A 14,260-nucleotide genomic window follows, 5' to 3' on the forward strand; every position below is an offset into this window, starting at 1 on the left:
ACTCCAGAGGGAGCTTCGGAGGACTCGGGGTTCGTGTGTCTATTGCTGACCTGTACAGAGAGCACAACGCCCACAGAGGCTTGGAAGTTAGTGCTGGTGTTCCCTGTGGCCTGTGGAGTAAGGGACCTGAACCACAGCGGGCACAGACGAGACTTTCTCATCCTAGGGGCAAGTGTTGGTGAGGTGCCTGGGTACCCAAGAAGGGTCATACTGATTGTTCAGATATTCTAATTTAAATTGTATTACAAGAGCTACATATGATGTGTGGTTCTTGTAATACTAATAATATCTAATTAACCTTTTTTTACATCTGTAGACGGCCCTATGCCTAAATGAATCTCTTGTTTAGCCCTTTTGGACTCTGATTCAAGACTGTGCTTGTGTATTGATTTACTACCGCAGGTGTCCAATGAGAGCAATTTTCCCTGACTATTAAATTAAATAATTCCCCCGCTCCTTGTTGTGGATAGTCAGCTTTTTATGTACTTGAACTGTAAAATACTAATAAAAGGTCAGTTTATTTTAAAAAATAACTGCTTATAAAAGACAACCTGCCATGGAAAAATGTTCAGAGCAGTATGGACACTTAAGAAGTTCTTGAAGGAATTCTCACCATCTTAGAGATGAAAATGAAGACTGATTGAAAGTGATAAACAATACCTAGAGATACCTGTATCTGCTTGACCTCGCATGCTTTTTTGAAGACTGAAATTAAAACCATAAGAAGGTAAAATGTTCTGAGAGAGTGAGAGCAAGAAAGCGTCTTTCTGTGTTTGCATTAGTATTAGTGGAGATTGTAAACTGACACCACTGTGCGGCTGGAAAGTCGTGCCAGCCTCAGTGTTTTTACATTTTGAACTTGAATTCATTTCTGATGAAATACAGCAGTTTAAAAAACCACTTGGACAGCAAACAAATTCTTCAGGCAGGGTTATCTACTGATTTTGTTTCTCATGGAACAAAACATGTCTTTTATAAATAAAAAGACAAAAGGCAATTTTTCTGAGCAAGGGAGCTAATAAGTACTGATATTGCATCTCAATTTTCCTCTATCTTCAAGTCTGAATTATTTTAGTTTTTGATCAATGATATGGCTGGATGCCCTCCACCACATTTATATATACCCTTTCAAGGGTATAAAGTGGCCCCATCTCGTTCTCTTGTGAGCATTTCACTATGCCATCTGGTGGATTTTTGCTGAAAATGTAACAGCAGCCTGAATTCAAGCAATGATGATGCTTATCCATCCTGACTTGATGGGTTTTCTCACAGCATGACTGAAGATTTTCTTGTGTTGAGGATGGTAACTTGAGACTTCCCTGTAAGGAGAAAGAAGTGTCTACTTTTGAATTTTACCCTTCATTCTGATGTTCTTGCTTTGGTGGGTTTAAGATAAACCTTCCTTTAAAAATAGTTTGAGACTTCCAGGACTGCTGTTTGCATATGCATCTGAATCTGGGCTTGAGTAGTTGATAGGTCTGTTAAAAATTCAGTGCAGAAAACTGTTACAGCAACATTAAAGTTGAGAACCTAATCAAGAAATCATGTTAATAAACATTGTTTTTATTTAGGTCCTGATTTGCTCATTGGGTTGAGGAGCTAGTCAGGTCCTAGACTAAAACTCTGTTCTATGGGCTCAATCACTGCTCCCTCATAGATTTGTAGAACCAGGTTTTTCTGTTCATACAGATAATAAATTGTTGTATAACAGAGACATCACTAACCAGGGCAGAGAACTTGTGCTAGCACAGTTGTTCTTGTAGGGTAGATAGGCTATTATGGCTGGCTTGCTTTTATTTGCTAATTGCCCAGATACCTATGAGTAACTTCTGTATTTTTTTCTTAAGTACAATTCATTGTACCAGTAGGTATTCACAGCAACCAACCTTGAGCACTGGTGTGCTTCCAAAGGCTGCATTTGTTGGACAGATCATGGGGTTTGATGTCACTTCCTGCCACTCCCCATTCCTTCCCTCTCCCTCGACTCCTATGTTTGAATGGAGTAAGTTAAGAGTGAGCTGGCACCTAGGATACTATACACCATTTAGTGTAATCTAGTGTTTTTCAAAGAGAAACTATTTGCTCTTCAGAACTATCTCCATTATCTAGGCTAAAAGTAATTCCTGGCAGGAGATATCATGGCAGTATCCAGAGAGAGGGCATGAATCCCTCTAAAGACAGTAGAACCCTCCCTCAGGTCCTTTGTCACAGGGAACACACTCCCTTAATTCTTCCCCTTTCTCCAGTCTGCCCTTTGATGGCAGTGGGGTGGGGTGGTGTGGGGAGGGATAGCTCAGTGGTTTGAGCATTGGCCTGCTAAACCCAGAGTTGTCAGTTCAATCCTTGAGGGGGCCATTTGGGGAATTGGAGTAAAAATCTGTCTGGGGATTGGTCCTGCTTTAAGCAAGGGGTTGGACTAGATGACCTCTTGAGGTCCCTTCCAACCTTGATATTCTGTGATTCTATATTTATACCCTCTAAGAATCTATATGTCCTACTGTTCCTCTCCTTCCTTCTGTGTCCTTCATCTATGTCCTCCTAGACTTTTTTCTCTCATTTCTCTGTTTCTCCCTCCTACCTGTTGCTGGCCTGGGAAGGATCTCAGTGATGGCTTGCACTAGTATCTACTCTCTTTCCATTTTCTTCACAAAGTCTCTCCCTCTTTCCCTCTCCCACTTTCATTTCCTCCTCAGTGTCTCCTTTCTCTTTGCCATTTGGCATCACCTTCTCCTTGATCTTATCTCTTGTCTTGCCTCCCATGCTAAGACAGGCCTATAGATCTTGCTCAGAATGAGGATTGGAGTGAGGCCCGTGGAAAAAATGATCACAGACATAGTGAGGTCATATGAGTTTCAAAACATCACACACTTTTATGCTTCTTTCCTCTAACAGTTTTTCTCTTAGACTCTTTTGTGATTTTTCTTGCTATGTCCTTCTCATTTATTGAAATCTGCACTGTTTCTGTTCGGCTCTACTTTCCCTTTCTTGCTGTCTTTTACCATGCTTGCTTGTTCATATACATACTATAGGCTTATCCTCATCTGCTGATGAGTCCATTGTAGCTTAAGCCTCTAAATATGAACATGCTTTAACTCAAAACAAAATCCTATGTCTGTTTTCAGGTGTGAGTGGATATTATTGTAGCTCAAGAAATTGAGATTGACTTTAATTAGCTGCTGCTACAAGACACATTGTAGTCAGGTGCTGTGCAAATATCAGCATGGAACTCTCCAAATCCACTTCATTGCTGACCTATAGCGCTCTCTGCTATTCCATTCCTGAGACTTCCATAAGCCTGACTGGCATTTAGGTGATACCTAGTTTTACTGAGGTGGAGAAATGTGGATCAAGTTGTTGTTACCAAACTTGTGCTTGTGAGAGAGAGACACATCTGTATTAATGTATGGTATGGGGCATGCAACCATCCTCACCTCAGTCATATAATATATTTTAAAGAGAGAGTTGCATGGATAATTAATGTTTTTCATCAAGTACTCTAAGCACCAGGATGATACCGTGAAGTGAATATTTATCAGTAGTGAATGACTTCCAGTGTGCCACTCTTTCATGCAAGTGAAATAATACAGTTAATTTTTTAATGATATATTGGTATTTTAATATAGTTCTGGCTGTTTCATTTATCCTGTTATTTAGGTTAGTTTTTTTTTTTTAAAAATGACACCTGAGATCTAACCATTGCAACCTCTTTTCCTTTTCTTTCTCAAAGCAAGGTAAGTCTCTGAATGGGATGATGATTATGTCATGATATTATGACAGTCTTCTACATATACAGCCACCATCCTACCAGCAGATGTATCATGCTGACATTTGTTTGATGGAGATAGTAACTCTTGTTGGAAAATGTCGGTGTTCTGTGCTTTCAAAAATGACTCAGTCAAGCTCTCTGTGTTATTTTGCCTGGATTCTTTGCCACAGCATTTTTACTAGTCTCTGAACACTGTGTTGGGGGAGCTGCACAAAAATCTGTTTATATTTGGGTCAGGGAATCCAGAGGCTACTAAGAATGATTACACTGGACAATTGCAATGCATCTCTAGCTTGTGGTTTATTAGGGAAAAAATTAATAAAATGTTTAGTCAAGTGAGTCATTGTATTTTCACATGACTCATCAGGATTGCCTCCAGGATTAATTACCTGTTATTATTAGAGCTATTTGATGCCCTTTAAGAATTCATTGGTAGGAGATTAGGATATTAGCGAGTATTTCCCCCCCTCCTCCTTTTCCTTAGCATCTCTCCTCCTTTCTTATCTTTCTCCCTTTCAGCCCTCTCTTTTTTCTCTCCCTTCCATAGGGTTTATAATCTCTGTGGACTGCAGCCAGTAAAGGTAGACCTGATCTCTCACATAGTGGAGCAGCAATGACAGGAGAAGGCCATGTTTAACAAGATAGATGAGACAACCCTAGGGCTGCATCATTGCTTCTCATACATATCTGGGGGAACATCAGGGATTGAGGGCAGGGATTTTTATTTTCTTTTATTCTAACTCCTAGATGTAATATATAAGGATCGGCATGACACTTAGGAACCAGTTGCAATAGACATCTTAGAAGAACCTAAAATAGATTATGAAAAATATAATGGATAAGAAACAATAGACTGTGATCTATAAATTAATACCAGTGACAGAGGACCACCAGATCAAAATGGGGATCAGTTAGTAAAAGTGGCTTTTACATTTTGCACAGTAAGGTATCCTCCTCCAGCCTGGCATACTTCTGTGTAGGTGTGTCATTCCAAAATTCTCATCCCAAAGCAAGAGAAGGAAAGATGCATGCCCTTTTTTCCCTTGCTGTTTTCAGAAGGTGAGTGGTCAAGTTGCTTAATGGAAAAATACAATAGATTTGCATTTTCCTGTAAATTCTTTCTATAGGATTTTCAAACGGTCCTAAATAACTTAACAGCGAGTGATGTCCCTTTTAAAAGAAAACGGTCTCTTGACCATAGGTATATTAAACTCTGTAAAACTCTGTTGGTTTTTAGCATGATTACTCATTAGAACTCTGTTGATTTCAAATCTTTTAAATGATAGGCTTGATGCTAGATTTGTCTGTTTTTGCATGTGGTGAGTAAGATGCCATACAATTTTATGAAAAAATTGTTTCCCTCAATGTGAGGAAAAAATCTTCAAAATTCATGACCTCTCAATTTTGATTTCTCGTGTTTAGTATATGAATTTATACAAGTTAGAGAGAACTTTAGAGCAATTCTTCATCTTCCATTGCTATTTTTCTTTATGGATTGTTCCCACGTTGTGTATTAGTTTCCACTACCCAGTCTGTAAAATTACCACTATAATTATTGTGTTCTTCAAATTCAGTCATGTTCAGTGTCTTTTATTCTCTAATACAGCCTTGTAGTTTTTGATGTTGCCAGTTAGAAAATCAGAGGAGAGCAGAAATCAGGAAGTCAGAGTAACAAGAATGTTTGGAATTTTTTGCACATATTTCATTTTATATGTTCAGGCCCTTGACATTTTCCAGATCACTGTAAAAACTAGAAGTCTGCACACATGAGAATTTATTAATATAAACTGAGTATAATATATATAATACTCAGATTTTCACATCAGCTGTTTTACATGAAAAAAGTTTTAATTATCTTTGATAATGCAAAATTAAATGAACTTAATTCTAAAAGCCTTGCTAAAATGTCTTGAAAGCAGTAGGCCAAAAGGCCATTAAGAGATTTCTGTCAAATGTAGAATTATATTCACATTTTAAATACGCTATGCAAAAGAAGAAATGGGAAATGTCTGCTTCTATATATGAGCAGACATCCACCCATTCAGTAATCTGGTGATAATAGGAACTGTTATGTAAAAAACAGTAATAGTCTCAATCCACATTTTCTGATGCAGGTTTCAAACACTCCATATTTGGGAATTGTAGTTAGTAGTTTAGATCCATTTTGAAAATAGAGGCCACTTTCAAAATTCAGATCCAGATTTGGGTAGGTTTAGAATTAGGATTTTAGTTGTACCTTTGTCTAGAGTAGAAATTAACTTTTGGAAGTGTATAAACTCATGGTATAGCACACTGATTCCTATGATACAATGGTAACATTGATTCTAGATTCATGATGCTCTGCCTTTTTACATGAGTAACAAGCCCTAGAGTTGCAGTCCTAGCCTGACTTTTTTGGGAGTAGGTCTAAACTACTAAATGATTATATAGTGTTTGAGTGTTGCCGTTTCTGTCCAAAAACATAACTTTGTTTAATTTGATAATTTTGATTTAGTTGAAATTCTTGTTTAATTTTTTTTAGATGGAATTGATTAAAAACATAAGCACTGCAGAGCAGCCCTATTTATTCACCAGACACGTACATTTCCTCAACTTTTCAAGGTAAGGCACTTTCCCAATTACAAGGCTTTCTTGTTTCTTTTTATTGGGTTAATAGAAACAACTTTTGGCGTCTCTTCAATTTCAAACAAATGTATGCCATTGCTGTGAGAAAAATCTCTTTTGATGCTGGAAGCTACATAAATAGGGTCAAAGGGTAAGACTTTTGCTACAGAATATTCATACAGTTTGTTTTAATCAGCCTGCATGCCACTGCATGCTTTTAACTACACGAGGTAATTTTAGTTAATGACATTTGCAGCTTAAAAAAAATGTATGTACTATATCATGTATTGAAGTTCCTGCCAGATTTTCAGTTAATTCCCTAGCCTCTGTCTGTCAGAGGGTGGCGAGATTACTTGATCATTACCTGATAGGTTCACTCTCTCTGGGACACCTGGCGTTGGTCACTGTCGGTAGACAGGATACTGGGCTGGATGGACCTTTGATGTGACCCAGTATGGCCATTCTTATGTTCTTATTCTTATGAGACACTTAATTATCGAAGCCACCATTGTTAAAATATACTGAATTAAAATCACTTTGTGAATAAATGAGAAATTGCAAATTTTCCTGAGCAGCATACAGTTCTTGCATATCTTAGCAGCAAAAGTTATATAATCCAGGGGTAGGGTGTTGCTTCCCAGTATATATACTACAGGAGTGAGAAGGAAATTCCCAGCACAGGAAAATAACTGGGTGGGGAGGGAGAGAGGAGGTAGGGGAGGTGAGGCAGAAAGAGGAATTAAATAAGTGAAAAAACAAAACAGAAAAGATAGTGGAGAGAGAAATACATATTAAAGAGATTAGTATCGTACAATCAAAAAAACTAAACGGTCCAAAAATACACACTTGACACCCAAAGGGGTGGCTGGCTCAGGTGAGACTTGGAGATGCACACAGCCCCTAGGGCCCCAGACATTACAAGTATAGTAAATCACCTATTGCCAATAGAAACTTGACATACAAGGCTATAAGGAAGCATCGTCTAATAAAGCAATAATATATATATATACACACACACGCATACATTTAGTAATCAAATGATAGTTGTGTACATTGGTGCACCAATCCCATGATCTAAGGCAATAGGAAATAAATTGATAACTCTTTAACCCCAATAACAGAGGGAGAGAGAAAAGGAACGTGTATCAGTATCAACTAGTGCCATCAGCTTGTTTAGAGCAGCCATATCAGATCTCGGAGAGCAATTCTGTATAGTTGGATTATTCCGTAGATGTCTCCTCTTGCAGATTTTTGAAGTATTTGAAGTATTTTTCTGCCTCTTGAGGGGAACAAAATGGTACTCCCTTCTTGCCATTCTTAATGTGGAGCACTGCAGGGTATTTAATAAAATACTTCTAGTTCATTTTCCTGGCCAATTGTTTTGAATGGTTGAAAGCTGTCCTTGTTGCAATCACATCATGGACATAGAGCAGTATTTTAATTGCTGGTTCTCCACATAACAGCTCCTTCCCCCCTCTCCCCCCACTCTAGATTTCTGCAATATAAGTTCCTTAGTGGTAAATTTCAGGAACTTCATGATCAGTGCTCTAGGCCAGGAGTTATCGCAGCAGAATTTTTGGTCACCTTAGAGTGCGGCCACCAACTCTTGCTGGAGACTCTTTGACAATTTTTCCTAAAATACTTAATTAACTTTAGGAAAAATGAATACATATGCACATATACATGCCCAGTCACAGTAATTTATTTATGTAGGGGTGATTTTGCAGTCTCAATAATAACAACATACAGTTGTTTCCATTCTTTACTGGACCTAAACAAAATAGAAACACAAATAAGGTGCTTTGCATGTTCTTGTCATTTTGTTGTTGTTGTTTCTTTTGCTTTTTTGGTTGCAGGGTGGTTTTTTTTAAGACTTGCTAGCCAGTAAGTCTGCTTCTGTGAAAAGTGATATTTGTATGTTTAAGATCACTTTTCACAGCAGAGACTTGTTAGCTAGCTGGGAGGCAGTGAAAAGTGATATTAACAAACATGCAAATATCACTTTTCATAGCAGACTTACTCAGCCTTAGCAAGCTGAGGAACTAATTAAGCATTGGATGGAAAGGTGGATAGGGAGGCAGTGGGGGCCGGGGTGATAGGATGGTTGGGTGAAGGTCCAAGGGTGGCAGCAATGGGAAGGGGGTGAGCCTGAAGCCCAGTGGTCAGGGGATGGAGCCCACTGCTGTGCAGCCAGAGCTCAAAGCCCCACGGTCAGAGCCCCTGGCCAGAGCCTGGTGCCCACCACACCAGGGCTGAAGCCAGAAGCCTGAGCCCCACCGTCTCCTGCATTTGTGGCTCAAGAGGGGGGCGGGGACCAACCCCTCCTTGCTGCTCCCTCCACTCCCCCATCACCACCCAGGAGGCTGTGGCCACAATAAAAGAAAGAAAGGCCACATGTGGCCACGGTGGCCACCTTTGAGAAACAATGTTCTAGGCTGATCTCCTGCAGCTGGCCGGGGGGCAAGAGCCTAGTGTTTCCATTCTGTATCAAAACAAAAATCTACTGGCAGATCCAATAGCTTAATTACTAAGTTAGGGACAAATTTAGAGGGTTTACCTTTCTCTCTTCCTTCAGGGACACCCACAATCTTGATGTTATTTCATTGTGAGCGGCTTTCTAGATCAATTAGCTTGGTGTTAATCGTCTTGATATCATTACAGTAATTCCTCACTTGAAGTCGTCCCAATTAACGTTGTTTTGTTGTTACATTGCTGATCAGTTAGGGAACATGCTCGTTTAAAGTTGCGCAATGCTCCTTTCTAACATTGTTTGTCAGCCGCCTGCTTTGTCTACTCCTTGCAGGAAGAGCAGCCCATTGCAGCTAGTTGGTGGGGGCTTGGAACCAGGGTGGACCAGCAGCCCCCCATCAGCTCCCCCTCCCCTAAGTTCCCTGTGCAGCAGCTGCCCAGCAGGGTAGCAATTGCAGCTGTCCCTCCCCGCATTGCCATGTGCTGCTCCTGCCCTCTGCCTTGGAGCTGCTTCCCAAGACTCCTGCTTGTTGTGCAGGGGACGGGGAAGAGGGGGCCAATATCAGGGTGTTTCCCTTCCCCCTACTCCTTCTCCATATAGAGCAGGGTGGGGACAGGACAGGGCTCAGGAGGAGAGAGCTTGCTGGCCGCAGCTGCTATCTCAACTTCCTGATCTTTTTAAAGGCAATGTATGTAGTAGAGTGGTGTCAGCATGCTTAAAGGGGCAACGCGCATCTCTCTCTCTCCCACACACAGGGTGTGTGTCTCTGTCTGCCATGCTGTCTCCCTTCCCTCCATTTGTGCTGCCTTTTAGAGTGTGTGGCTACAGTAACAACAATTTGTTAACCCTTGAGGGCTCAGTCAAATGCCAGTTCATCATTTAGCAGTAAGGCATTCCCTGGGAAATATCCCACCCTCTTACTTCACCACCTCAACCAAGCTTCACAATCATCATTGCTGTGTACAGTATTAAATTGTTTGTTTAAAAATTATTGTGTGTGTGTGTGTGTGTGTGTGTGTACACATATATAAAACTCTTCCCCGATATAACATGAATTCTGATTTAACACGGTAAAGCAGCGCTCAGGGGGGCAGGGCTGCGCGCTCCAGCGGATCAAAGCAAGTTCGATATAACGTGGTTTCACCTATAATACGGTAAGATTTTTTTGGCTCCCGAGTACAGCGTTATATCAGGGTTGAGGGGTGTGTGTGTGTGTATATATATGTATACGCATGCACATTATATTATATATAATATAGTTTTTTGTCTGGTGAAATTTTTTTTCCTGGAACCTACTCCCCCTATTTACATTAATTCTTATGGGAAAATTGGATTCGCTTAACATCGTTTCTCTTAGTCACATTTTTCAGGAACGTAACTACAACATTAAGCGAGGAGTTACTGTATAGCTTTTCATAACCTGTAATTTGTTCTCTTTGAAATCCTCTTCTACTTCAGAAATTTAGTGTTCTGCTTCACCCATCTGTCTGGACAGAGCTTGTAGTGCACTCTGAATCTGTTAAAGTGGTCTGTAGGTTGGAAACTGTAGATTTAATTTCAACAGTCTGTACATCCATCAGCTGCAGACTGTCAGGTAAGGAACCCTTTTGTTTGTAAAAGGCAGATCTCTCTCTTTTTGATGCTTTTGGATTGCAGGAGGAAGACACAGAGCTAGAGGGCATCTTGGGGGTTTCAGGTTTCAGGCGCAATATTTTGGGGGAGTTGGAAGGTGGGGCTTAGGGAAAAATATTTGGGGATTCCCCAGGGGCCATCTCACAGCTCAAGCAACCTACATCTAGCTTGGTTGCAGCACCCTCTAAGGTTCCAGATTCCTGATGTGTAGTTTGTGAAATAGCATTCCTGCTTGTACTTGGAATATATGGCTGTAGACATGGGTAAAAGACACAGTATGAAATATTGAGCCAGATTTTTATGTGAACTTTTAAGAAATAAAAATAAGTTTGCAATGTTTGAAAGTTCCCATGCGCCACCACTATTGCATTTTTGATGTCTCAATATCCTAAGACTTAAAAATGATTCTTTTATTCTAAGTGTTTTATTCCACATTGGATTCCTTTTAAAAAAAAATCTTTTCTTTTTAAATAAGACATTTATCACAATGCACACCTGCTTCTTCACTCAGCTCTCTCTACCAAAATACAAGAGCAGGCAAGTAGGATGCCTGAGGAACAGTGAAGGGAACCTGGTTGTGATTATGCAGACTTCCAGTGAAGGATATTTCAAAGACAGTACAAAGTACTATATGAGGAGAGCAGGAATGGGAGATGATCCAAGTGACTGTTCTTCCCCCCACAGCTCATCTGCTCTGAACAGTGTGGTACATCCTCTCCACATAGATAAGTGCTTCTTGTATTGTATTCACATAAGATTAATCTGTTCTCCATGTTTTTCTTTTCAGTTCTTCTAAGATAATTTTATGTTGCTGCTACTACTGTAAAACTGAAACATGTAGGTTTCCTTTTATCCAAAGTGCCAAAGGCAACTGGACCCAGGGTGCAGCTGTGCCCTGGCAGATCCCTGTGCCAGCCAACGAGCTCAGCCACGTGCTGGCCAGTTTCTACAGTCACACAGGCTCCAACTGGGTGAGTTGTGTCTCATCCAGCCCTTCCCATGGCTGTGCCCTGTGGTGATATACAGGAGGTCAGAATACATGATCTGATGGTCCCTTTGGGCTTTAAACTGGAATCTATGAATTAGACTTTACAACTCCCAGTGAAGTAGGTAAGTGCATTCCCATTTTAGAGAGGCAAACAGAGACTAAGAAACTTGCCCAAAGTCACACAGGAAGCCTGTAGAAGAAGTGGGAAGAGAACCCAGATTTTCTGATATCCAGGCCTGTGTCTTAGCCATCCTTTAACTGTATTTATCTGCAAAATTGGAGTCACTCTAGCTTATGGCATCCTATATCACCCCTTGTGGGCCATTGGAGCACTCCAGAATAGCTTGATCACAGCATGCTCTGACCACTCCTCATCCCGCTCACAAGGTATGTATCATCCCCAAGTACTGCGTGACATGAGGGCCTAAGGTGGTTCCACCAGCCTTAGGCCACTGAGGGGAGGTCCATATGCTGTAGAAATTCTCTGTGGGGCCAGTTTTGCTGCTGTGGAACTGAAAATTATTTGAAATATGTTAATAGGAACATAGGATTTGCCATATTGGGCCAGACCCAAGGTCCATCTAGTCCAGTATCATGTTTCTGACAGCCAGTGCCAGATATTTGAGGCCCATGTGAGAACCCCATGGTAAACAGATGTGGGATAACTTATCTTCTAAGTATATCATCCTGATCTTAGCTAGTTAGAGATTAGCTGAAGCTCTGAAGCATAAAGTTAATAGCACTTACAAACTTGTCGTCTTTGGTTATAACAACTCTGGATATTCTTGATATCTGTGTAAAGTCTGGAGTGTGAAGGAAATTGTAAATAAACAAAGGAGGACAAACAGGGTCTTTTCTTTCAGTACAAGTGGGGATAAAGCACACAGAGCCATGGGAATGGTTTTCACTTTACTAAGCAAAATGCTTTGCTCTAATTCATAATTCTTGGTCCTATTAGAATTATAGGACCAAGTGATCACACTTCCTTTACATATCTTTAAAGTCCAGGCATTAAATATGTTTCTAGTTTTAAAAGGTGACTAAATCCAAGCTGGTGATGGGGAGGAGTTAAATGTGAATCCCCTGTAGTCTGTTTATATAGATGTTCTTCTGTCATCTGTACCATGCACATTACTGCCTACTCATCATTCCTTGATTTTCATTTTGTTAGTTACTATCCTCTAAAAGAGAGAGAACCTTCAAACAAAAAATGTTCATCTTTCAGTTTAAAAACCACTGACCTTAATTTCTTCCAGCCTGGGGCAGAAACCTGGAAGGGGCCCCCTATTTTTTTCTTAGCACACCATGGCATGGCCAGCCTTGGCGGAAACAGCTAGTGTTCAATTAAAAAATGTCTAAAACCTTGCCTCAGGGTATGAGAATGTTTCAGGTCAGGATTGTTAGAAGATAGTGCAGGAACTTTGAAGGAACATGTTTGTAGCTGCCATGTAAAATACTTTCCCAATATCTTATCAGATGAAAGGACCAAAATACAGCAAGGATGCAAACATTTTCGTGTTTAAATCTCAGTTAATTTCTCAAATATAATGCATTTAAAATTTGCTTTATGCCACCTTCTAACTCAAATCCCAATGTCAGGATTATTTCTCCAGTGGCTCAAGTCAGGGAAACAGTGTCAAGGCAAGGGAGAAAATTAATTGTAACCATTAAAACGAAGCCAAAAAAAGTCATTACATAATTTAAATAATTTACAGTTCTAATATACTTTGCAACTTAAAAACAGCCAAATATAAAGCATAATTTAAGCTTACTTGACAGTGTTCTGGGAAGCTGTCACTGGCAAATGGAAGAAAGGGAGGGTGTCTTAAGTTATTGGACCTGCTTCAGTAAGGTACTTAAACACATGCCTAACTTTCAGCATGGGAGTCAATGGCCTGGTCATGTGTTTAAAGTCAAGTATGCACTTAAGTCCCTTTCAAACTTGAGACTGTAATTTCTACAAAATATCTTTTTTAATTAAAAAAAAAAAAATGTAGCCCTTCTGGTTCTGAAGGTAACCACCCAATGTAAAGAGGTGCGCAATGCTTTCTTCTCGAGTATTCAGACAACTCGAGTACTGAGAATTATACAAGCAGCAGCAGAATGAAAAGGGCAAAAACACAGATTGTTGTTTTCATTTCGGAACCATGAAACTGACCAAAATTAAGTCAATTTCACCCACGGCTGATTGGAAAGATTCTGAGAGGCAGCAGAGGAGTGCAAACAGAAAGATGGTGGTAGAACAGGGAGAAGAATCTAGATCTCCTGGCTAGCAGGCCTGCATGTTAGCCTTCCTTCCAAGTGCGTTGTATGATAAATAGGAGTCACTGAAAGTACCTCTTAGTGCAACTATTTACAGGGGATGATACCCCACCCCCTTAAAGAAAAAAACCCCAGCAGCAAACCATAAACCCTGCATCTAGGTTGAGAAGTAGAGATCCCTCTTCCTCTAACAGCAGCCTGGAAGCTCGATAATAAAATAGTAGAGACAACTTGCTCCTCACTGTTACCCATCTCTTAGAAATCAGGAAGCCACGGAGTAAGGCAGATGGAGAAAGAAGTCTTTGCTAGAGGGAAGGTTACAGAGTTATAAGATACCTCCCATCTGAGACTGATATGAAACACAGATGACTGGAGAAGGGCTAAGACCACCACCCTGATGGGAATTCTTGATGCTTCCCAGGAAAAGGAATTGGCTTCTATCAGGGAACAGCTCTTGCATCTTGCTAAGGAACTCTCCCCACAATCCTCTGTATTGGTCTGTTAGGTTTGGTCACACGTTTTCAAACTCTGAGGCAGA

The 14,260-nt window shown here is 40.3% G+C and overlaps 1 protein-coding gene across 1 annotated transcript in view; it reads left to right on the forward strand.

Moving 5' to 3' along the window:
• UST (uronyl 2-sulfotransferase) overlaps positions 1-14,260 on the forward strand; it is a 294,956-nt gene that overhangs the window by 141,917 nt on the left and 138,779 nt on the right. The window contains exon 4 of the mRNA XM_075064040.1: positions 6,288-6,367. Within this exon, the coding sequence (XP_074920141.1) occupies positions 6,288-6,367 (80 nt within the window). The remainder of the gene's footprint in view (positions 1-6,287; positions 6,368-14,260) is intronic.

The sequence above is a fragment of the Chelonoidis abingdonii genome, chromosome 3, assembly GCF_003597395.2.
Source record: "Chelonoidis abingdonii isolate Lonesome George chromosome 3, CheloAbing_2.0, whole genome shotgun sequence".
Taxonomy (NCBI): Eukaryota; Metazoa; Chordata; order Testudines; family Testudinidae; genus Chelonoidis; species Chelonoidis abingdonii.